Raw genomic sequence first — 26,139 nt, 5'->3', positions numbered from 1 at the left:
TACCTCATGTACGCTCTCTTTAATGAGGTGAAAATCCATTTTAACCACATCTTATCCAGCACCTGCTGCTTTCTTATTTGTTTTAATGGTAGATAGTAAACACGCCGCGAAGTACACTACTGCCTCCCAGTGGTAACAAGAGGGTACTGTTGATTTGCAATAGATTATAATAATATATAATATTGTAAATATTCAGTTACCTCTTGTTACCAATACCAATAAACTACCGTTTATAATTATTGGTAACAAGAAGGTAGTAAGATTATTTTTTTAATCTTGTGCACACAAGTTATTATCTTGTGGGAACAAGATAATAACTTGTGCGCACAAGATAAAAAATATATAATATTATGGGACTCCATAGTTTACTGTTGATTGACAATAGATTATATTATTATATAGTTATAGTTTATAATTATTGGTAACAAGAGGGTACTGTTGATTTTTACAACTTACAATTTATTATTATTTGTAGTTTATTATTTCTGGTAAGTAAAAGGAACTGAAGACTTAAAATAGATTTTAGTGTATTAATATTGATAGTTTATTATTATTGGTAACAAGAGGGAATGACAATAGATTTTAGTTTATTATTGAATAGTATATGGTTGTTTTTGCATGATATACTGCATACTCTACTATATTTCTGTCAGAGAACTTGAATGCACAACAACCAACATAAAAAAATAAATCTATTTCTGAAACAACTACTAAATGGACCTTGTGGTGTTCTGTCAACTGCTGTAGAGACATAATCCAGGTGAACCCAGAGTGCATGTATGGTATATGTTGTTGTCAGGCTTTTTCCAGTAAAGACATTTTGACATATCACAGTATTAAAAGCACAGTTCCCTTTAGCTGCTTCACTTTCAGGGTCCTGGTATTGTTCATGCTGGCTCATGGTCACACTATCGTGGCTCACTGGGAACCAGATATAATGTAATAAATGTAATAAAAAAAGGAAAAAATTGTAAAAATTTCTTATCAAAAAGAATTCTTGGCTTTGGATTTTTTGAGGTCCTGGCTTACTAATTCACACTTCATGCTTTATGTCTACTGGTTCTATTCAAAATACAATGTTTGACTTTTCCAGTATTTTGGCATCTGAGAAATGGTCAGAATATTTCAACATATATTCAACAGATATTTGAATTAATAGAGGACTGCTTGCGTGCAGTCATCATACAGTTGATCCACATTGAGCGGCCAAGGAGTTTAAGGCTCTGGCCATGAAGTCGCAGCACTCCTGGCTCGAGTTCAGCGTCCCTTGCATGTTACTCATCCCTTCCTCCTCACATTTCCTGTCAGTTACTGTCTGCTGTCTAATAAAGACCTAATCCCCCCCTCCCAAATTAATCAAAATTTAACTACGACGCCAAGAAAGTTAAGTGACTCAGTTTCACAGAAGGCTAAATTTACACAAGAAAGATTAAGATCAACCTCAGGTAAAGAAAACTAATGTTTTCGATGCTGGAAGATGAGATGCATGTGTCCTCGTGGATCCTGTCCGGCTGAATGCATACGCTTTTCCAAATAAAACGATGGCACACATGTATTTAAGAACTGATTTTAATTAATTCCACACGTCAATAACAGCTGTTAGAATACGATCATTTTAAATTTTACAGTTTTATCCTCAACAGGCATCAAATGTGTCCCCAGATCTGAGCATTTGGTACAAGACATAAAAATCTCCACCTTAACCCGTCCTTCCAGTCCTCTGTGGCATCAGCTTCAGGTGCTGTTGCCCTCAACAGCTTCTTATTGTCAGTTTGCCTATAGGAACAACTGGAGGCAATTCAAGGCTTAATAAAATATTATTTAGATTTTATTGTCTTTTAATATGAACATATAAAAAAAACACAACAAACAAAACATTTACATCATGGATTGTAAGCCTCTGCCCATGCTACCATATGCATTATTATAAGAGATGCCACTACAAAAAGACCAGACCCTCAGCTCTCTCCAGCTCCCAAACAACCTGCAAACACATCTGGCTCAGTTCCACAGAAGCAACCTGCACCACCTCTCATCTTTAACCATAAGGCAAAGAGAATTCAAATAATGGCCTTCTATACCCATCAACAAATTAACTGTAATTTTTTTATGTATAGCAGTTACTTACAAATACAAATTGCCTAGTTCATGACAACTATCAAGAGTTCTTACATTATTTTGCCTCAAAGCACTTCATAAATGAAGATCCTTTTAAGGGGCAGACTGATGTATAACTGAGAAAGTGCCATCAATCAATTTTGTATTGATTATCAAACATTTTTCACCAGTATATTGATTTTGTAAGTTATATCAGTGTCAAAAAGGAGGAGGAGAAAAATGGAAGACCATATTTGACTCTACCTGTCAGAGGATGTACTTGCAACAGTGAGGCCCCGGATCAGTGTGTAAATGTCACTTCTCTGTGTGTTTGAGAAAGGCAAAAGAAAACCAGATTCTGTGCTAATCTAACCGCAACAAAGGGATGACAAGATAGGGAAGCATACAATGCAGAACTAATCTGAGTCACTACTTTCCCCCCCTCCCAAGTCTCTCACAGTAGAGTAGGACAGCCGCATTTTCTAGTTTCACATTTTCTGATTCCCACGAGATGTTTGAGCACAACTGATCACAATGGTCGGGGTCCTTGATTAGTACTCACTACATGATGCCTTTAAAAGAAATAAGCCATAAACACAGGATGAAGTATCAGATGAAAGTGCAAATAGCTCTAACAACACAGCAAAACCATTTGTCATCTTCAAGCGAATGCAGCTGGCCTTAGGCAAACCTAACGCCTGCACATGCGGCCCGAGTATCCTAATCTGAGGAGCAGCAATCACATACTGACAACACTAGTGCAAGTGCAGAGGAATATTAGTTGTAAGCCTACAGCACGTAGCAATTAAAGTCCGATTCTATTCCAGCCAATAGATGTGACCTTATCTACATCGAAAGCAGGCCGAGGGGGATTGTTGGTTGGAGCGGATCCACTTGTTCCAGACAGGCCCATTTGTAATCCAATCAATGACTTTAAGCTTGGTGGGGTTGCACTTATTGACACTTGATTAAGTTTCGTTGTGTCAGACATGTTGGACCCAACGTAGAAAAGTACTCTGAACTGTGCTTTGACCCAGGTTAGATTCATTCAGAGGAAAAGAGAAAAAAATAAAAATAAGGAGCATTCATCAACAGCACAGCCATGAGCCCAGACCAATTCCAACAATCAAACCACTACAGCAGAGGCATCCTGCTTTCTGCAACTAATAGCTCCTGTCTGTACAGAACTACAGCCAAATATTATGTAGATTTAACTGTTAAGAGAATGTATAGCAAGTCAATAAATATGATACTTTGAGAGACGGTCACCAAAATGTGGGGGTGGGGGAGGATGACAGCACTTTTGAATTTGTTCTTTCCCGCAGATTTTTTTTTCCTGCTTCTCGGTCCATTTCTTTTACTGGTAAAAAAAAAAACCCACATCCAATACACCCAAGGAAATCCTAAATGAAATAAAACATCTTCTCTCAGACTGGGGTATCATCTGCTGTCAAGCTCAGCAAGCCTTAAAACATCCAGCTCCAATCCTCACCACTCGACAAAATAAAGGCACCAAAATCTCGTAACCATATCCTGTCAGTGAATTCTTACAATCCATCTGCGATGGCACACCTGCCGTACAGTAATTTTGATGACTTCCATGGACAATGCTGATATCAACCCCAACAAATCCTGTTATAATAAGATAACTGCAGTGATGTTTTACAAAGTGGTAAAGTTCCACCCACACCTTGTTGCATCACTGACACCTACAGTTAGCTCGGTTATCCACAAACTAACTCGGCCTTCAACAAAGATTTTGTTGCTGCAGGGGGAACAGAGCTGCACGGGATGATGGAATAAAAAAAAATTAGAACAAAACAACAAAAATCTCCAGTGTAAAATTGGCTTCAGAAAGACTCAATTCTTCTGTCCTCCGCTTCTTTCTAAACTAGTCTCTGGTCAGTCTGCTAAGTTTTTATGACTGAGGTAGGTTCTCTTTATCTAAAGGACAAAATAAAAATGGAAAGCATCACACACTGAGGCCAGTATTGTGTTCTGCCCTTTCATAACTAAAAATGATAAATTCCTGAAAAAACCTTTTCAAGCTTTGAATTCATTCTCTGAACAAAGAAATAATAACACAATGCGAGAGGTTTAAATTTGCATCACACTCCAGATATCTCTGCCTTGTCCTCCCCCAAATTATCCATGCTCTTTCCATTAGTTGTTTTTGACCTTCTACCAAAAACTTCTGAGGAGCCTCCGTTTTCAACTTGCCTGTTCATCACAAATGTGACAATAATCACAGACGCAAACATTTAACGCCCAACGGCTAAAAAAGCCAGTAATTCCAAGTCAAATACAAAGAGAGATGCGGTGGTAGAGAGGGAGTAGTCTGAAAAGAGGGGAGGAAGGTGGGTGGGGTTAGGGGTGGAGTGCTCGATCCATTCAGTCTCTTTAGTAGAGGCAGGGCGGTACAAATATTCACTGCAAGGTGACGGTTGGCCAAAGAGAGTTAGAGTTGCTTCCAGTGGTGTACAGTACAAGGAGGAATCCTAATCACTCTAGATTCAAGATTCATTAACAGTGCATGTTAAGTGTGTTTGTTTTATCTGGATATAAACCAGAGCTGCTGAAAGGCTCTGACGATTGGGGCGTAAGGGAGGGTCGTTGCATTTAGTGGATTACGGTGTTCCTGTCCTCGAGTTTTTAGCCCCCTGCCTCTCTGTCTCTGTGTGTGTGTCAGTTTATGAGGGGACAGAGCTGTGGGGTCAGTAGGCAGTGACCAGGTCCTTGTCGTAGTTGTATCGGCCCCTCTTTGGGGCAGGACTGTCGGCGCTGTCCTCAGTGTCCTCACTGTCGCCTCCTGCCCCGCCACCTTCCTCCTCAGAGGAGGAGTCAAGAGTCAGATCTACCACTGCACCTCCTCCCGGTGCCACAGCAGGTCCTCCTGTGACTCCAGCCATCCCCACGGAACTGCTTCCAGATTTGCCCGTCAGGCTGGTGCTGCTGTGGGCCGGTGAGTGACCGTTTGCCTCAGGAATGCCTGCAGACATAAAGGCCATTTTAAAATTGATTTAAAAAATAAAAAAAAAATAAATAAAAAGGGATTCACAAAAGGAAACTAATACACGGGACTTAAAAAAGAAAATCCACACATTGTGGAAGTTAAATTCACAGGGTTAGACACTTACATATATCAACAACAGGATACTCCGGTGTGTTGCTGCGTTCTCTTTCCCTGTCCCTCTCCTTTTCATCTCTGATGGGTCGCCAGGAGCCATCGGTTAAGTACTCAATCTCCTCAATGTCCTCACTCGTCTCTTTCAGGATCTCAGATAGCAGCCTGAAATGCATACTGCTGTTTAGAGTCATCTCACAAAACAGATTTTGCACCAGAAATCTGTTTTGCATTCAATTCAAACATTATTAAGATGAAAAAAACAAAATAGGCTTGAATCCTTGGCTATTCTTTATTATCAACTGAAAATTGCATTAATTCCTTATATTTTACAAAACAGCACTATAAACTTTCAGTAATTAGACTGTTGAAACTGACACCTACAGAGATCAGTTAAAAAAACAACTTTCAAATCCAAGCTTAAATTAAAAAATGCAAATGTACTTCAACGCCAAACTGTAACACAATGCTTTCAGTCTTTGTGAAAGTAAGGGAGTGCCTGTGAGAGTTGCTTAGAATTGTCAGGAAACTACACGCCCAAATGGTTGTGGATGAAAATATTTTATCAGCATGGATAAAATAGGACTGCAGGCTCATCTGTGTTTTTCCTATGGCATGATTAATTCACTATTCTGTTGGTGACGAAATACCATAAAGAAAAGACAAAATGAAACAGCAGACTGATCATGGATACATTCATTCATTTTGCACCTGCACAGCACTTTACACTGTCAACAAATGACTGTAGGTGTCTTCAGAATCACTTGCAGCAATGAGTGCTGTGTAGAAATAAAAGTGTTGAGCCCTCGACTCCCACGATTACATGGATTTCTAAATTATAGCCTTGCTACATCACGTAAATCAAAGAGTCAACAAAAAAGCCAATTTAAAGGATCAAACCTTTTGGAATACAACCAGACCGCAGGCGTAGAAATAACCCCCCTCTTATGCCATGCAAAACATTCAAAGCTTTTACAACGAAAACATCATGCATCAAGAGTCCTTAAAATGCCCCCACATCTGCACAGCTTGAATTATTCACCCCAAGCTGGCTTGATAGCTAAAATTACACAAGTGTAAATTTTCACAATTTACTAAAAGGAAGATGGTGCTGCAGGGGTGGGACAAGTCAGAGCATGCCTCTGTCTCCTTACCCATCAATAGTGAGCAGCTCAAAGGGAGCGGGCTTGTCACAGACGGGGCAAGTCCATGTGGGCTTCTTCTCATTCATCTGCAGGAAGAAGACTGCGTCGAAACACTGAAGATGAGCACAAGTTAAAACTCGACACGGCACACCGAGCCTCATCTTCACCAACTGGGGAGAGAGAGACAGTTAGAAAATTTATGAATTTGTGAAACTTGCCAGAACAACTGAAATAGAAAATGTGTAGGACAGTGAAGACTGGCCTACCTACATCTTAACATGTCAGGCATTATGATGAATGCATACTCACTGGACAGATGAGAGAAACCCGCAGGCCTGTTGTCGCAATTTCACTCTCTGGGTCAAAACGTAGTTTATCTTGGACTATGGATAAAATGGTAAACAAAACATCATAAGTGATATAAGAGGTTCAGATAACAATGTAATGTGTGAAATCAAACACAATCCAGTCCTACCAAAATTGCATTAACAAAATGTTCAAGTCAGTGACTTGATTGAATGGAGTGTGTAGTTTTCATTCCATTCTTAGGATTTCAAAGAGAACTTAGGCAGAGTACAGAGGTAACACTTACTGCGTTCACGACAGCGTTCTGCACTCTCGACAGAGCAGAGTTTGAGCTGGCTGAAGAGGTCTGCCGCAGTGAAAACCCTCACTAAATACACTGCCACAGAGTACCGCTGAAAACACACAGATTCACAGGTTGTGAGAACATATTTCAAAAAGGTGTCTGAAGATTCTCAGTCATCCAGGTCATAGTAATCCAAGGTGGGTTTAAATCAAGGGCAACTGGACTTCGTTGAAGATACTTAAAGACGTTTTGCACAGAGGTTAAATAGCTGGGATTCAGTCAATCAGAACCTGAAGAAGTATCTTGGATGAGGAGCGAAAAGTCTCAGAGAATCTTTAACCAAGTCCAGCCGTTCTTGATTTTATTTCTAAAGGCTACCAACAGAGCAAAGACACAAAGTGAACCTAAAAACTAAAAAAAAACTAAAACATAACCCTATATTTATTATGGAAAGAAAGATCTACTTGGATTCACCATTCTCAGCATATGTTAGAAGAATTAAAGAAATCTACCTTTTAGAGCCCTCCAGATTATATAACTGTATTTAATGCAAAATATTCTCTTACATTATATGGGTCAATTACAAAAGTCACACATCTTAGGAAACCCAACACAGCAAATTCTTTCTATTAAAAGAATTTTCCCTATCTTTTGTATCCTTGTTATAATTCCCTAGACACCAGGAGCACGTTAAAAAAATGTCTATTCTTAACAAAACCACCAGATTTTGATGGACTGAAATACCCACAACCCCAAGGTTATGGACTTGCATTGATTAAGTATGCTGAGCAATCAATTTTTTATTCTCACGTTCCACGTCAAACAACCCCAAAAATGGTTGGTTTGCCTCAAAATCATCTTAGGTTCAACACACACACACACACACACACACACACACACACACACACACACACACGCGCTGCTGTCTGTTTAAAACAGCAGTATTTCAATCATGCGGTGGATAAAAGGAGGGTGTCAAAATACTGTAAAGACCAGCACTCCTCTCTCAAACATTTTAGGAAACACTACAAAATTTAGACTAGAGATTTTCTTAACTCAGCTATTCAGGCGGGTTTTATGCAGGCTTACTGTATGCTATCGTGATAGGGCCACCCCAAAACTCTGGGATAAAGAAAACACTATTAAAACACAAGGAAAAACAGCATGCATTAAACGGTTTCTTATTGTGTTTACTTTCAACTTTTATGTTGCTCATCCCTAATTGGTTTACACAAAACCTCTAAAGGAGAGGGTACCAACAGGGGTGAGTGTTTTCAATCAGCCTTCGAGCTGTTTATTGGACCCAAATTTTAGAGACAACAGTCAAGAAGCTCGTTAAAGTAGTTCAGCTCTTGGCCATCGAGAGCTTTCTTGTTCAGTTAAACCATTCACAAATGAGTGGGACCCATGAAACACTTCAAGAACTACAGGTCCCAGCTGGTACTGGTGCACTGTGTATCTGTCAGGAGGAGCTGGACAGATTTTCTGAGTGAAAGACACCTGTGCTTGCCACCACCTCCCTGAGCTTTGCCAAAATGTGAGATTCAGCATCAGACTCTGACCTTGCCAAAGTTCCCCCAGGTGACAGTGACTCTGTTGGTGACATTGGAGAGATGCAACCAGGGAGTGATGTTCACAGGACGACAAGGACGACGGGGTTCAACACCAGGCTTATTAGATGGGTAATAGCCCTGTAAACACACAATGCAAAACAATAATGTAAATTATTCAATATATTATCTAAATCAAAATGTTTGTTTAAATGACAGACATCAGAATTCCCTCTGTAGGGCTTAGATACAGTTTAAAAGACAAAGTAGTTGTTGGGCTCTACATTGTGACAGATGCACAGTCATTTTTTTAAACTGTGGGGCAAAAGACACAAGACAGAGCTGCTTGCTGGCAAAGAGTTGTGCGAAATGGAAGTAAGGGCTTAGTTCTCCTCCTTGAGCAAAACTAAAGGAAGAGCACTGAGCAAGCTGCATGCGAATATTACATTACACTCTCACCTATTGTGTTTTTGTTTTCTGCTCTGCACATGCAAATATGTCTTTATTTATCCATACATCCAAAACAATCATTTGAAGCCTCCAATGTCAGGTTTTACGCCACATTTATTACATTACAAACTCAGCCAATGTCAAAAGGTATGGGGGAGCCTTTTATTCAGCACAGTTACCCAGCTAAACTTATTAGAAGGGCGGGACTATGTGGATTCCACTAAGGGAGTCCTTGTACTTTCCAAATCAAATAAACACACTTGCTCTTAACATAACAATGATATATACTGCTCAAAAAAATAAAGGGAACACTAAAATAACACATCCTAGATCTGAATGAATGAAATAATCTCATTAAATGCTCCTTTCTTTACATAGTTAAATGTGCTGACAACAAAATCACACAAAAATTATCAATGGAAATCAAATTTATCAACCTATGGAGGTCTGGATATGGAGTCACACTCAAAATCAAAGTGAAAAACCACACTACAGGCCGATCCAACTTTGATGTAATGTCCTTAAAACAAGTCAAAATGAGGCTGAGTAGTGTGTGTGGCCTCCACGTGCCTGTATGACCTCCCTACAACGCCTGGGCATGCTCCTGATGAGGTGCTCCTAGACAGTCTGTGGTGCAACGTGGCGTTGGTGGATGGAGCGAGACATGATGTCCCAGATGTGCTCAATTGGATTCAGGTGTGGGGAACGGGCGGGCCGGTCCATAGCATCAATGCCTTCTTCTTGCAGGAACTGCTGACACGGTCCAGCCACATGAGGTCTAGCATTGTCTTGCATTAGGAGGAACCCTGGGCCGACCGCACCAGCATATGGTCTCACAAGGGGTCTGAGGATCTCATCTCGGTACCTAATGGCAGTCAGGCTACCTCTGGTGAGCACATGGAGGGCTGTGCGGCCCCCCAAAGAAATGCTACCCCACACCATTACTGACCCACCGCCAAACTGGTCATGCTGGAGGATGTTGCAGGCAGCAGAACGTTCTCCACGGCGTCTCCAGACTCTGTCACGTCTGTCACATGTGCTCAGTGTGAACCTGCTGTCATCTGTGAAGAGCACAGGGCACCAGTGGCAAATGCCAAATGTCCTGCACAGTGTTGGGCTGTAAGCACATCCCCCACCTGTGGATGTCAGCCCTCATACCACCCTCATGGAGTCTGTTTCTGACCGTTTGAGCAGACACATGCACATTTGTGGCCTGCTGGAGGTCATTTTGCAGTGCTCCTCCTGCTCCTCCTTGCACAAAGGCGGAGGTAGCAGTCCTGCTGCTGGGTTGTTGCCCTCCTACGGCCTCCTCCACGTTTCCTGATGTACTGGCCTGTCTCCTGGTAGCGCCTCCATGCTCTGGACACTACGCTGACAGACACAGCAAACCTTCTTGCCACAGCTGGATGAGCTGCACTACCTGAGCCACTTGTCTGGGTTGTAGACTCCATCTCATGCTACCACTAGAGTGAAAGCGCCGCCAGCATTCAAAAGTGACCAGAACATCAGCCAGGAAGCATAGGAACCACTCCTTTATTGGGGGTGTCTTGCTAATTGCCTATAATTTCCACCTGTTGTCTATTCCATTTGCACAACAGCATGTGAAATTGATTGTCAATCAGTGTTGCTTCCTAAGTGGACAGTTTGATTTCACAGGAGTGTGACTGACTTGGAGTTACATTGTGTTGTTTAAGTGTTCCCTTTATGTTTTTGAGCAGTGTACATTCCCTTCATCGTTCACTTTCCATTTTCACAAAGTGGAAATATGTACACCTGTATGCTGAACTAGAAAAGAAGACAAACGATAAACAGGAAAGGAGAGGTGGGAGGGAAGACCAAGTGTTGCCACCAAACATCATACAAGCCTTCCCATTCTCTTCCTACAGTATGAAATATTAACTAATATTTTTGTCTAATACTTAAACTGATCAATACAAAGACTCAAAGAGAAACCCAGTCTCTCTGTCTTTCCACTTAATTTACAGTTTATCTACTCCAACCTGGCTGACGTATTATTATCCATTATTTTTCTTCCATCTACAGCTTTCTTACTGGCTACAAGGAATTATTTGATATTTGTCATGTTTGTGTCGTAGGGGTGCAACGGATCACAATAGTCACGGTTTGGATCACATTACAGTCGGATCAGAAAAAAAAAAGAAAAAAGATTAGGGTTAAATTATTTTTACAATGTGCTACTTTGGCTCTGATGTAGATGCCTCTCTGTCTGTAGTCACCACTCTGTAATCTCGCTCAATGTCCCGTCCACAGCACTATATGATTAGTTACACATGATGAGTAATAGCCCATCAACTGATGTGCAGCAGACGGGCAAAGAGACCGGAGCTGCTCCAGTGAGCGAGCGGAGCCGTGTGTCAAAGGGAAGGCAGCAGATATTACTGAACCTGCAATAAACATCACAATCTTATGATCCATTTCCATGATGACAAGCATGCCCAGTGTAAAAATGCCCTAAATCACAGCCTTTCACTCAATGAGGCGAAAGTGACGACTTTTAAACCAGCAAACTGACTTTTGTCTCTGTCTTTTCGGTCTCCTCCAGTGTATTTTGACATTTCTATGATATTTCATATTTTTCTGAGTCATTTCCTTACAATGTTGATTACCCACATAGTTCGCCAAATATTTTTTGACAAATAGCTTAATTTTGTGCTCAAAGTTGCAAAAGTTGCTAAAGTTAGTTGTTAAAACGGGGTGGTGACGTATGACTATAGTAATTCAATAAGTCATACGTCATTCTTCAAGCATGCGCAGGCGCACTGTCATGCCTCGTTAAAAAACTGTCACGCCTCAAGTCAGAGCATCAAACCGATAAACATCGAGCTAGCTAACCAATTTATCATGTAATTTACTTAGAACTTACAGTAGGTATGTCTCGCTGTGTCTGATGTGTCAGTTTGTCTTTTTAGTTTAGTTAGCCAAGTTAACAAAGTTAACTAAGTTGTAGTTAACCAGGTGTAGTTAGCTAGCATAGTTATTGCAGAAAGTAGGCTAACAGAGGGTCTTCATTTTATTTTTTGTTTTCCTCCTCTTGGTTTAGTGTGTTCATTTTCATTATGGCATTTGTGCGTGCGGTGTTGGACAACAGAAGACAGAAAACGCCTCGCACTTTCACCTGCCACCGTCTTATATACAGTCTGCAACACGCATTTTACTGACTGCTGTTTTACCGATGCATCAGGGGAGGCACTTAACAAACCCCCGCGGTAAAGTAAGCGCACCATAAAACGTAGTGGGAGTTATCGTGTGCAGTGCGTGACAGGACCATCGCGCACACTAGTTTCTATCATGGGTAAGTAATAGCTACTCCGGCCAGACAGTAAAGTGCACTAAACTTTACAGTGTAGTGATGTTAACACAGCATATCGTGAATGAACACTCCAGCCGGTCAGTGTTTGGTTGTCATGGTAATGTATTATGTCCGACTATTAACCACACCCCCATTCTCTGTTAGAGAAAGAACGTTCACCAAAAACAGCAGTTAAAACTGGCTGGAGAGGGGCTTTAACTGCAACTCTGCATTGAGATTTACAGATGCATTACTGTAAAAAGTAACAGCGGCAGTGTTTCACAGTATGATGGTTAAACTTGCAATGTACTGTGCTGGCGGGGGGTGGGGGGTTGTTACAGCTCATGGATCAACTACGATCCGTTACACCACAGTTTGGTTGGTCTCATCTGTGTACTGACATTATCTTTGCTGCTGCTATCTATTACTAAGTAATATGGTAACTGTAGAGCTGTTAAATTAAACAGTAAATTATCACAGTGTCTCATGCAGTTGTGTTGTCCGCCACCGCTACTACATTTGGCTTGAAGCTTGAGCATCTAAGACTTGAGTTTTCAACAGCAGCCTTTTGAATCCTAAAGCTGCCAAACTCCCATTTTTGTTTTCATAAACACGGATTTCGGACTGTTGTCTTTCCAGTTTGAAATTGTGATGACACACCTTATGAATACAACATTGCAAGACACTCATCTTGGATGTTTTAGCTTCCTACCAGCACTTGAACACATGACACTACAGCAGTTTGTAAGCCATGCAGAGACTGCCAGCTGGAGTTTAACATCAGTTAACATCCACCTGCATTAACTTGAATAATCCATCACTACCATACATTATGATGCTAGTAAATCGCAGTAAGTCCGACAGTAACACCCAAACCTGTGACCGTACTTGAAAACAAATGGCTTACAGTACTGACTGAGGACATTTTTTTAACGGGAACAGAACAAAAGCGCAGCTTTAGCCATGTTTGTGAATGCAGGGCTTGTCTTTTGGCAAGTGAATCAACTCACCGGCACATGACAGTAGGACTGGTTGACTTTGACAGCAATGTTGGGAGGATACTGGTCCTCCTGAACACCAATGGAGTCTGTGTAACAGATTCTGCAACAGAGAGCGATACGAGAGAGAAAGGTTATCGTAAGAATGTCTGACTGTTGAGCTAATCAGCATGACAGAATCTGTCATGTCTTTCAGTGCTTCAGAACCAGACTGTTCATATTAAAGTACCAGATATTCAATTTTGAAAGTAGATTATGGGGGAGATTAAAATACTATTTGCACATGCGTGGTAAACTATTTTCCTTGCTCATCTGTGTGATAAATTCAGATTAACAGCACAGTCACTGGCAGAACCAGCACATTCCAATCCAAATAATTGTGAAATATCAATGTTTCAAAGTTTCAATGTGAATTGGTGGAAACTTACCTAAGAACCACTTGGATTGATCTCATTCCAGGACGAATCTCACTAAGACAGTAAAAAAGGTCACAAATTAAAATGAGCTTAAGTTACAGTTTGTAAATTAAGCTAATATTAACGGTGCAGACCTGGGGAGAATTTTTGCATCGTCTTACCTTGCATTTCTGACCTGGTCTGCTTGGTTTGGTGTTAACTCAAATATGCATTGACTGTCCTGCAGTTTCTCATTGTTCTGGGCAACTGTATACATGTGTAGAGAAAATCCATCACAAAATCAGCACAATATGGAGTTGACTTGTTTAGTTAAGACCATAACATTTCTACGAAACGACCGATTTCAATACAAGGCTATAGATACGTGTAACTATATGCACTCACTTAGCTCTGTTGGTGGCAACAGTGTCTCTAAAGTTTGGTAGAAGGGCAGCGGCACAAGCTTGACCTCTGCTGCAGGTGTGGGGATCGGTTTGGAAATGCCGTTGAGGTAGTCTGCGCCCTGAGAGGTGGCAGTGGGGGAAGAGCTGAGGGAGGAGTAGGCAACTGGGACACCCTCTGGACGACGTGCCGCAAGCCAGCCAGATGTTTTGGGGAAGCGTGACTCGTAGAGCTGCCTGACGTTCTTCAGAAGCTCTGGGCTGTATTCGGTCTGCACTAGCCTCAGCGCACGCCCCACCAGGTCCTGTTTCAGCCCGCTTTTGCTGCGACCCATTGAGGCCAGCAGCGTCTGCAGGTCTGAGACCCGGAAACTTTTGACCATGTTCTACAGAGAGGACAAGACAAAAAGATGAGAAACACAATACAGAGACAATTAAATTTATAAACGTGGAAAGATTTCAGTGACAACGCCATGAATTTAAGTCTAGACTCATTTTGAGGGCCAAGACCCAACCCACAGCGTATTGACCCTTAATTGAAATACAAATCCATTTTCTATCACAGTGCTAATGGTTTTGGATTTCTTCTACTTCTGACTTTTCCCCACAAAATTCATAATTTAACATGTTTTATTCTTTCCTAAATTGTTGCCGTTGTTTTGAAGCTATTCGCAGTCCAAATTTCTAAAAGTATCACTTCCCGTGAGGAAACATCATTGTCTACCAGTGTGTCTGACGCTGGAAAATACCTTCCAGCACCTGTGTTTATATTCTGTGAATTTCCCCATAAAACGTAACGTGGGAGTTCTTCACCAAATAACCCTGCTAATAAATATGCATGTGACAGTCTCCATACAATTATTTACAATTAACCTATATGCAGCATTTAATGATGATGATGATGATGATATAGCAGTGCCTCAAAAGGTGGATTCCTGCTAAAATTAGCTTCTGTCTTTAGTCACTTTAATCCTACAGAGGCTTGAACTTGACTCGTAATTAGCTGGCTACAGCAAGGACTCACACCACCCCTAATTCTGACCACTTGCATAATGGCCTAGTCATTTTCATTCTCATGTTCTTATGACTGCACCTCTGCATATCACTCTGTTACATTCACAAATCATTGTCATGTAAGGACAGATAGAAACAACACGATCCAGCTATAACTTAGTATAAGCCTGAAAAGTAAAGGAATAGACTTGGACTGTGTTTAGCTTTGGGATTTAAAGTGAAATGTTAAACAAGACAGGTTTGAACAAACAATTAAAAATATATGGGAAAACCTAGATTAGATCTTTATTTAAAATAGAGACTGGTATAGCTTGCCTTGTGCGATGTTTATAAGTATACCAAGATCTGTTTACAGTCCCATGAGATAGAATACATCTTAAATATAAAACTAACCAATTTCTATAAAATGCAGTTTAATTACAGTATATCTCATACGGGCGAACTCGTTTCTCCAGCAGTGACAACCAAACTTAAATCATATCAAGCAGAGGTTTACTATTTGAATACAGTGAATAAAAGTATAGCCACGGGGACAATCGTCCGATTGACTCGCCATAATCTGTTCACATTTCGATTAGCTTCACTGAACTTGTATACAATTACGTTACTTACATAATAAGTGGAATCGGTTATTTCAGGACAGGCCACACAAGACAAAGGGGCCAGTTTATTTGTACACAAATGTTTTTAGCGTTAGTGGAAAAACCCGATCCGTCTAACGTGCTTTAGCTTTGTCTGACACTATTGAGTCGACTCAAGTGACACAACTGCTTTGTATCTAGATTACATTTTCACAATAACGCGACCGTCCGAGATTCTGATGGACATTTAGTGCAAAAATGCAGCCATTAAGTCAGCAGCGTAGCGGTTTCTTTAGCCTCACTTGAACATTACCGATAAAGCGAGCGCTAATCGGCAGGCTAGCTTCACTCCAGGCTGGGCTTTTGGTATTCAATCGTGGCATCTGGACATTTTGACAGGTGCACAGCTCCGTAAACTAACTAACGTTAACTACGTACCGACATTATTTAAGCCAAATAACGTCAAATAGTAACGCGCCGAGAAGCTTGATAGCAGAAAACCCCAAAGTGTTTTATGGTCGCATCATTCATTTTCGGTGTCTTCCTTTAGAGCCAGCATGATGCTAGCTAAACCAACGCACTTGCATAGTTAACACCACCTAGCAGGCTAGCTACGTTAGCAGCAAAATCTAGTTCGTTTTGTCGTGAATGTAAAATGCTACATTTGTAAGAGTACAAACACTAGACTGTATTCGTACAAAGCCCCCAGTTTCCCCACAACCGGGCTGAGTTTCAAACCACACTCCCGCGCCCGTCTCCCATCAAACCAAAGCTAGCCCAGCTCTACTTGCCATCGCTTCCACCAGTTCGGCCGCCATCTTCGTGCAGCAGTACCGCGAGAGTCAGAGACGACGGCTAGTCTTTCACCAATGAAACGCAACGCCTGTTTTGATAGAAGGATGGCCTCAGCCAATCACAGCGCGGTTTTAACCAGAGCCCGAAGCGCTACATACAAACTGGGAGGGACCACAGTGTTTTAAAGTTACAGTACAACTTTTTAAAAACACTAAGAGACAGGTCTCATCTCCAGAATAGGCCCCAGTGTCTATTAATGATACCACGTGTCAAAGTATTTTAATACCCATGATGTTTTGGTTTTATAGTATTGAGGTATTGCGAACGTGTGTCTTAAAAAATTACTAAATTCAACGTCGATGTAAAGCATGGTGTGTCAAGTGGACTGGGTCGCATGGTCTGTTCAGTTCCCGTCCGAGCAAAATACTCCGTTACAGGTTCTGCACCGAGCCGTGAGATGTGTAGTTAATGCTTTGTCTGCGGTTAGGTTCATAACTGAATTCAAATTAGCAATGAACGAAATACTCTTACACGTCAAAGTTTAAGTTTAAGTCATACCCCGTCTAAAACACAAATACTATACTGTGTCACGCTTTTAGCAAAATTGTGTGTGTGTGTGTGTGGGGGGGGGGGGGGGGGGGGGGGGGGGGGGTATGGTAAAGACACATTTATACTCCCTGTGATCCAGCCCTGCTTTTCCAAAAGCACCTCATATGTGTCAAAGAAAAGCCTCATGGAAACACACAAATCAATTGAAGGAATTGCAGTATCGTGTAATAACATGGTCTGTTTTGTTTTGGCTTTACTTTGGATGTCAAACGTCAATAAAACAAAACTGTGTATTCAAAAGGACAGCAGTTTTTCCCGCCATGCTGCTGGATGGAATGGTTATCTATGATTATAAGTTATCAATAAATAGGATATTGGAAATATAGGATCCTGTTATTTTAATACAGCTGTCTAAATTTAGTTCACAAATGCTGACCCAAATCGCGGCTTGGTAGTTCTTCACAATGCAGTCTGCTATTTTTTTTTTTCAATTAATATAGCTTATTACATTATATAATACAATAACACTTGCAAATATAAAGGCAGCATAGTGCTCTCTGCTGTGTATGTACAGTATTACATGTTATATTATTTAAACAGAAGAGGGCAATATCGTCCATGATCTGACCCACCTGTCATTTAAATCAGTCTCTCACTAAATCTGACAGAAAATTATCAGATCTATCCAGATACTGTACTATTACTGTTATCTGGGCTAATGTGATGATGTAAAATGGTGTGTGTGTGTGTGTGTGTGTGAGTGTGGGGGGGTCTCAATCTCTACAACTGACAGTTCAGTATACAACACCTATGGGTACACGCCCATCAGTATAAACTCATGCACACAGACACTGTTAAAACTAGATCTTTATTTGTTTCAGATCCCACATATTTAAATAATATTTAACATCAAAACATAACATTTTCATTAAGGGACACTGAATATTTTGCATTTGCAATGTTATTCAGTTATGAATTGTGGTGTTGAAAATTTTATAAATGTTTTATATGACTTTGATCTTACTTGTGGGGAAATTAAAGGTGGATTTTGGGTACACTGGGAATCAAGTGGTGAAATAACACCACCTTTTAAGATGGATTAGGTGCTTTAATCCTCATAATTGGTGAAAAACACTTAAGGACCTTTGTCTTTTCTTCATTGTAAAAACTCAGTTCACAGAACAAATTATTTAAATTATTGAAATGATGGCATTTTACATCAACAGTGTAAATATAAAACCCACAATTCATGTCAGCATCAAAAAGTGTAATTCACAAGGGTCTGATGTGGAGATATTTGAACTGTGTATCATAACAACATAAACAAGTCTACTATACTACTTCCAGCTATAACCATAGAAAAAAAAAGTGACGTCAATGCATTGTCGACATTAAAATATTATCACAATCAATCAGAATCAACTTTATTGGCCAATGTATGTGTACACATGACTCAAGTTATAAGTTGCTCATGATGTACATACACACAGAACAGTTAACAGAAACATAGAAATAGACATACAACAAGAAACATGGAAAACAAAGGTGAACACAGATAGGTAAAAATAAAGTATACAAGTAGATGAAAAATAGATACAAAAAATAACACTGACTAACAACATACAAGTCAAGTGTTCTGTAGATTGTAAACAAATACAAAGAGGAAAGCAAATCAAAACACTCATTATAAAATGTAATAAGTAAAGTTTAATTAAACACAGAGATAAAGTCTGTAGTAGAGTCCTAACACATGAATACATATGACACAATTAAATAATACAATATAATACATTACAATGTAGTAGTGCGGAGGCTTTCAGTTTTGATCTCTGAAATGGATCTTATAAGATATCTGAGATTATAATTGTTGAACTCACTCACAAGCAGAAAAAACACATATTTTTTTGTGAATGAACAAACTTAAACATTTCCAGTGGCTATTAACAAAGCAACAAGAAGTGTCTTTTATAAAAATAGTTTACAAGAATTAGTCACAGGAAACACAAATTACAAAAGGGTAATTTCTACAACAGCAATTTAAGTCATTTGATTTTTCACACATATGCTTTACGGTTCTGTTACCTTGTAGTGATTATCAATGTCTGCACAGTACATTCGTGCTATTTCCTAAATATAAAGAGACTGAATGTGTTTTGTCTCCAAAACATTAAACGTGACCCATTAATTACTGCTCTTTGGTAATTGAAGTAATTCTTTGGCCACCATTACCATGGACAAAACAACTTTAACAGGATAACACTGGCATTTAAAAGGCCTTTGATTCTACAGCATCCATCCTCTGCACACCACGTCTTACTAAATCTTGAGTGTTTAATCTCCCGTAATTACAAAGATTTGCTTCAGTTAATAAAAATAATCCGCCTCAATTGAGACCCCCTACCTCGACCTCCCCTGTGCCTTCTTTGCCCCTTTCTGTGAGGGATAAATTCACAGTCATATAAATAGAGTCACCTTCACAACTGTGAAGCACAACTCTTTCAGGATTCAGGAGGAGGCTGTTGGATACTGAGAAAGTATTTTTGATCGTTAGCGTGAACATTAAATTCAAATTTGTTGCTAACCAAAGTTGCCGTATTTAGTCTTATAGACTGACGTCATTTCCACAGGTTAAGATTGTGTCGCTCGTTAGCGCGTCAAGGTTAACAACAGTTGAGAGGCTCATCTTTATCTGTGATCTTGTCAACAGTAAGACTTCGGCGGAAGAAGCCAGGGGCATTGAAGCTTTCAATTTAAGAAGGGTCCTGCACTTTAAAACAAAATAGCCATGCTTTGAAACTCAGACACCAAATTCTGAGCAGACTTTTGGGAGAGACACTTTTAATTTATCACCTGATTCTAATTCAACAGCCAGTTTGGAACCAATTAAACCTCTGTAATGAGTCTGAGGTATCTTAATTCAGAGATGACAATGGAGGACAGAAGCAGCCGCACTGGCGGCAGAGAAAGGCTGGGACTGAGCTTCACTATTGACTATCTTCTGTTCAATAAAGGAGTCAAAGGTTCCAAAGAAGAAGCGACAGGAAGTCGTACAGCAGAGCAGATAGCGAACAACATGCCAAATCATCAGAATCCTAAACCCGAAGAGGTGGGGATTCACGCTGAGATACAGGAGAAGCGGCTACAGAGGTCAGAGACTGAAGAAAGGAAAGTCAAAGAAGAGGAGGGGGATGAAGAGCAACAAGAGGAGGGGGAGGAGGTAACCACCACCAGCAGCCCAGAGAAGTCTACGGACAAACCTAACCAGTCATACATTGCACTCATCTCCAAGGCAATCCTGGCATCAGAGCAGAAGAAACTGCTGCTATGTGACATCTACCAGTGGATCATGGACCACTACCCTTACTTCAAGAGTAAGGTACGTTCAGTCATTCAGTTTTTTTGTGTTATTCTTTTTACCTAGCGGGCAGAGATTAACATGTATGGCACTGCGAGAAAACAATAGTTGTAGTTGCGGAGGAATTCAGAAAGTCAAATGGATTGATAATGTGAGGGGACATCTGTCTGTGGGACTCTTTTGAAATGAATCATGCTGTACTTTATTAACTCATCACAGCTACTGCTAAGGCAATCATGAAACGGATAACAAGAAAGCGCGTTTGCCCAACGTCTTCGGCATGTTTCATTCAATTGCTGAAAAAAATAATGTGGCAGCCATTTTCACAAGTGAAGCGACCTACTTGGCGCAGGTAATCTGTCTGAGTGGTTAGGCAATTAGGTGCTCGCAGGGACACTAGATGATCTTCTTGTTGGCAAATTCACAAATAAAGTAATCCTGTTGCTAGGTTGCAAACTGCCTCTGCCTTCACCAGGTGCAACAACAGATTGGACGTAGCCTAATGGATTAAAGTTGATCACTGGTTTGACGTGCTAAAAAGGTAACTTAGGGTGTTGTCTCTTACTGCAATCATATAATGTCTTGACACGGAATCACGCATCCTGCCAACAACAGGACAAGGTGACATCCTAAGGAGGATCAGTGATACTTAACGGCCACCTATGTTAATTTTCAATTGGTGACTCTGTTTAACGCTTACTTATAGGTTTTGGGTTTTAACCAGCTTTCTTTTCTTTTCTTGCTCCAACAGGACAAAAACTGGAGGAACAGCGTGCGTCACAACTTGTCCTTGAACGATTGCTTCATCAAAGCAGGCCGCAGTGACAACGGTAAAGGCCACTTCTGGGCGATTCACCCATCAAACTACCAGGACTTTTCTAACGGGGACTACCACTGTCGGAGGGCGCGGCGGAGAGTACGCAGGGTGGCAGGACAGCTCCACCATTCCTCCCTAAACTCCCCCTACTACCCCGCCCTTGCACGGGCCCACAGAACGACCTGTTGGTGCTGCCCTCAAGCCCAAACATTCCCTCTGTCCTGCTTGGCACCCAGACTCTACTGGCCGTGGTCCAGTGTGCAGCCACAAGTGGGGCTCCACCCGGGACTGCGTGCCTCTATACCCTGACAGTGAATAGTTTGTTTTATTATTGAGGTATACGGTCTTATTTGCTGATGAGCATATCATTAGATGATGTTGAACTTGAAGTGGACTTGGACAATGTTAATTATATTCTGCAATCTAAAGGCAAAGTGATTTTAGTACGTTCAATAATTAAATAAAGTGTATGAAGCTACTGCACTACTTTGATTTGTATTCTGAACATTTTTAGAATAAAAATAATAATAAATAATTTGTATATAATCTCATTAAATTGTATGAATTCATTCAACACCTTGTGATGTTTTTAATCAGCTGCCCTTTGTGTATGTGGGTGTGTATATGTGTGTGTGTGTGTGTGTGTGTGTGTGTGTGTGTGTGTGTGTGTGTGTGTGTGTGTGTGTGTGCTCGCACTTGCCTGTGCGTGCAGATAGTACGAAAAGTGAGCCCAATGCTAAAATACCACCCGGTGTTAGATGCTAATTAGTCAAAGCTGTCGGGATGCAAAATCTTTAGCCTTAAGAGACTAAAATTGGGCTTTCCAAAGCCGACTCCCGAGGATATGAGGCCAGATAATCTGAGCAATCCGAAATAGTTTCAAGAAATGGGGAAGCTTATCACACAGTGTAATCTGTAACCACTGCTGCAGAAAGAGGATGACCACGGGAAGTCAGGGATGAAGGCAGCAGAGGAAAGGGAAGGATGCAGGGAGAGGGAGGGGAGGCTGATTTATTGGAGAGAGGTGCGAGGGATTTTTTTGGGACTCAGTGTTAAGAAGGGGAGCCAGTCGGGGCAGAAACATACCCCCTCTGAAATAATGAAAGATATACTAAAGTTTACACTGAACACAGGGTCACTGTCAAAATCAATAAAGTTCATACCTTATTAAGATTTATGTGTGTGATTTGTTTAAATGATAAAAGCCACATATAATTAAAGAGACACCCTAAAATAAATAACTGAAACTGTCTCTTCAGTCATAAGATGACTCTAAAATATTGCCATTGTAAGAATCAAGTAAATTTTTTCCATGCCCGGCTCTCACATCAATAGTGAAATTCCTCTCTGACTTGCAAAGGTTGGCATTTACATCCACGGTGCTCAAGCCTAAGAGGATTAGGTCATACGTTGACTTTTCGGAAGTTTGTTTGTCTCCGCTCATGTGGGCTTCTTATTTGCAAAATTATTGAATATTTGAATGAGGAAATATTTGATGTGAAATTAGATTCTAAACAGACAATAATATGTCTGAGGGATAAAGTTTAAGGGAGAGAGCGAGAGCGTGTGCTCTTCACAACAAAAACTAATTTTCTGGCGATGCTCATTAGAACAATGTCAAATCCATCTAATTAATTTTTGTTCACCAAATCTTCCTATTCAATGTCAGCAGCTAATTGGAGACCTAATTTGCTTAATTCCCATGAATTGCTCTCTGCATCAAATCCTCTTCAATTCACCAGCTTTAAGGCTTTAATGAGGTTGCATATGTTTGCTATACACACACACACACACACACACAGGCATACAAACACATCCACATGTAAGAGTTTACAATACACACACACACACACACACACACACACACAGGCATACAAACATATCCACATGTAAGAGTTTACAATACACACACACACACACACACACACACACACACAAACATACTCCTAAACTCCTAAAACTCTTGCTGAAACACACACTTTGTACACATGCAACTGTACAAATAACAACATTAGTGTGAAGTGTGAAGCTCATTGATTGATAATATATAAGCAACTGAAATAGATTTACCTTAAAACCTTTTTCCTGTCACACACACAGAAACGCTGTTAATAACATCACTTATGCTCAACAAACTCGCACCAAATTCTAATTAACTATCCTTTCTAGGAGAATGAGATTGAGGTCATGGGCTCTGCACGTGTGTTTTTGTGTGTTCATATGTGCATGTCATTTTGTTAATCTAATGGGATGGGCGGAAGGGTGCAGGGGGCCGTAGATTAAAGCACAAAGATTTGTTCCTGATTAGCAGAGAGTGAGCTAAGAAGATCAGTCCTGCTGAGATGGCAATGCAACATTATGGCCGTGTTTTAATACATTTACAGCAGCATTCCAAAGCTGATTCTCCTTAGCTTACATGTATCTCATTGATTTGACTAGACTCAACAGAAAACAGGTCACGCAACACAGGATGAAGGAGCCTGTACGTGCAAATAGATCACAGGTAAAAGGGTTTTACAGATTGACTTGTTTTCAGCTTAGCTCACATTGTGTGTAATATATTTCACTAGCAGCACTGTAAACACAATTTAACCCAACACCTTTTTAGAATAAAATTAAGTGAATAACTTCACTGTAATCGTAGGATCTATAGTGTCTCTGCTTTTGTCTTCATGACGCCTGTATTAGATTTATAAGACATTCACTCAGTGACACTGTGTTACAGCTGACGACACATACACATATTACAGTCACAAATAACTTGACTAAAAGACTTGGAGAATAAAGCTAAAACTTTGATATAGCCGTAATTCTTTGAAATAATAGCACTGACATCTGACATCTTGACAAAATGTATAAAAATTAAAAATGATGAAAGGAACATTTAATTGTCTGATTTGACATCTGGGGATTTCTGTTTGGTCTTACTATTAAAATAACATGTTTGCATGTCTCCAAGCATCTTTTTAATTAACTGATGTGGTCTTTGGCTGATATCCGGACCTGACTTTAGACCAGTGAACAGTTCAAGCTGCAGAGCCCTATAACATCTAATGATAGTAAATCATCTTTGACTATTGTCGGTTTTAGGGCCTTCTTGCTTCTATTTCATTTCAAAAATTGTAACCAGTTCAAGTGTTCAGCACAAACCCTGGTTTGTGGTATAGCACTTACTTGTGTGTATGCCATTCTTTCATTTTGATTTAGTCTGACTGATGTTGCTCTTTTGGTACTTTTGGCCTGTTCAATATTCTGAAAACTATTATTAAAAATAATAAAACGCTTGATAATAATTTAAAAAAATGTAGATCCAAAGGTTTAAAATACACACTGTGCTTTAACTAGTACACATTTCATCCATCACTATCAAATATAAATCCTGCATGCTGTATATACTATATATAGGCATGTATACATGCACATAGGCTATTGTACATAACCAACTACTTCATGTATATATTCTATGCAATATTTATTCTATTTTTTTTTGGTTTTGTACTAATTTTTATTTGTTACATGTGTATGTTGTTAGTCTTTATACACATTATTTTTTCACTAAGCTTATTATAGTTAAATGTTTATGTATACCTGTCTTTGTAAAGCTTTATTGCCCTTGTTTTTATTTGTATGTCTCTTCTTGTAAATTGTTCTGTGCATAAGTACTACATTGAGAGCAACTTCAAACCAGAGTCGAATTCCTTGTATGTGTACACATACCTGGCAGATAAAGCTGATTCTGATCCTGATTAATTAAAGTTAATTTTAGATTAGTTTAGATTTTAGATTTAAAGATTAAGGTAAAACAGAGCATTTTAGTCCACTCCTCAAAAAGCTAATTAGACAGTAAAGCAATTAATAGACAAGCAGGTGATTTTTTAAATGAAATATTTACAACTTGTTTGACTTTTTCCACTTAATTATTTGCCTTTTTTCTCGGGAAATGAACGTTTCATCGTGCAGCGACTGCAACTGAATGGAGGCCTATGAATAACTCAATAGGCCCAAAGCCTGGAGGAGACCAAATTGCAAGTCTATTAGAAAGCATGATTGCATAGAAGTAAGTAGTATTTAAGGCTTAGGAAGCGCTATAGTTGAACCAAAACCTGCTGCTATTTTCTGGTTGTGTCCCACCATGAACAATAGTCTGGCGTTACCTCGGCTTCAAAGGCTCCATAATAGTCAATCGATCAGAATGCGAGGCGCTATTCTGCAGATTACTGTTAACAATAATTTGCCTCCCAGTGCACCGTTGCCATCTTTGAAGCAATGTTTTATTGCCTTTTTTCCCCCTCCATCTGCATCTGTCATCCCCGAGGTCCAGTGTTTGATCTCTCCCCACCAGTGTCTGCCTCCCCGGGGTCGCGTTGACCTGTTGATTGGCAGCTGCGATCAGACATATGGTGGGACGAGGCATCGACCGGAGCTCCCCGGAGACAAAAGCAGACTAGCTGGGTTCCCCCCACCACTACCACCCTCTTTTACCGCGCTGAGGAGCCGAGCAGCAGCGCCAAGAAGAGGTCTGATTCCACCACTAGATGACGCAAGGTGCAAACGAATATCTCCGCCACTTTTCGACCATTTCATGAAAGAGGTAAGTTGTTCTTTTTTAAATTTTATTTAGCCCATCGTCATTTTCAGTTATTCCTGTTGAAATTAAGATATGTAGAAATTAAGCAAGATTAGTATAACATTAATTATTTGTTTTATAATGAAATTCAATCCATAGGCTATTTTCCCCACTGGTATTATTCCTAAACGAAAAGAATGCATTCTCAGATACATCCCTTTTCTAGTGACACTTTGACCTCTGTCTTGGAGCATATGGCAGGGTTGTGCAGCCATCTTGGCAGATAAAATATGGCCTCTGTAGCCAGCCAAATGATTCATGTGGATGTGACCAACCAGTGTGTTTGCTCAGTGGTTGTGCCAGCCTTCTTTTGAATTGTTGAATTGTTGTTAGTCCACTGGA

The 26,139-nt window shown here is 40.2% G+C and overlaps 2 protein-coding genes across 2 annotated transcripts; one reads left to right on the top strand and one right to left on the bottom strand.

Moving 5' to 3' along the window:
* Positions 1 to 1,551: 1,551 nt before the first annotated feature.
* On the bottom strand, positions 1,552 to 16,529 carry pias4a (protein inhibitor of activated STAT, 4a). Its single transcript, XM_038716177.1, has 11 exons — positions 16,446 to 16,529; positions 14,064 to 14,445; positions 13,841 to 13,925; positions 13,692 to 13,733; positions 13,276 to 13,366; positions 8,518 to 8,646; positions 6,959 to 7,064; positions 6,676 to 6,749; positions 6,376 to 6,536; positions 5,235 to 5,386; positions 1,552 to 5,086 (listed from the first exon to the last, which is right to left on the bottom strand). Exons 1-11 carry the CDS (start codon positions 16,470 to 16,472, stop codon positions 4,812 to 4,814), a joined length of 1,524 nt encoding a protein of 507 aa, XP_038572105.1. The 5' UTR covers positions 16,473 to 16,529; the 3' UTR covers positions 1,552 to 4,811.
* Positions 16,530 to 19,894: 3,365 nt separating this feature from the next.
* On the top strand, positions 19,895 to 21,479 carry foxq2 (forkhead box Q2). The gene is made up of 2 exons (XM_038716562.1): positions 19,895 to 20,374; positions 21,105 to 21,479. Exons 1-2 carry the CDS (start codon positions 19,895 to 19,897, stop codon positions 21,477 to 21,479), a joined length of 855 nt encoding a protein of 284 aa, XP_038572490.1.
* Positions 21,480 to 26,139: the final 4,660 nt, after the last annotated feature.

Source organism: Micropterus salmoides, unplaced genomic scaffold (assembly GCF_014851395.1).
Source record: "Micropterus salmoides isolate LMB-PRFRI ecotype aquatic unplaced genomic scaffold, ASM1485139v1 Ms_hic_scaffold_13, whole genome shotgun sequence".
Taxonomy (NCBI): Eukaryota; Metazoa; Chordata; class Actinopteri; order Centrarchiformes; family Centrarchidae; genus Micropterus; species Micropterus salmoides.
This window is presented reverse-complemented; position numbering and strand designations above follow the sequence as displayed.

Coding starts and splice junctions, on each gene's coding strand:
- pias4a (XM_038716177.1), bottom strand. CDS start 16,472: ATGGCGGCCGAACTGGTGGAAGCGATG. Junction 14,446..16,445: donor CCGAACTGGTGGAAGCGATG/GCAAGTAGAGCT, acceptor TCCTCTCTGTAG/AACATGGTCAAAAGTTTCCG. Junction 13,926..14,063: donor GTTGCCACCAACAGAGCTAA/GTGAGTGCATAT, acceptor ACATGTATACAG/TTGCCCAGAACAATGAGAAA.
- foxq2 (XM_038716562.1), top strand. CDS start 19,895: ATGAGTCTGAGGTATCTTAATTCAGAGATGACAATGGAGGACAGAAGC. Junction 20,375..21,104: donor ACCCTTACTTCAAGAGTAAG/GTACGTTCAGTC, acceptor TTGCTCCAACAG/GACAAAAACTGGAGGAACAG.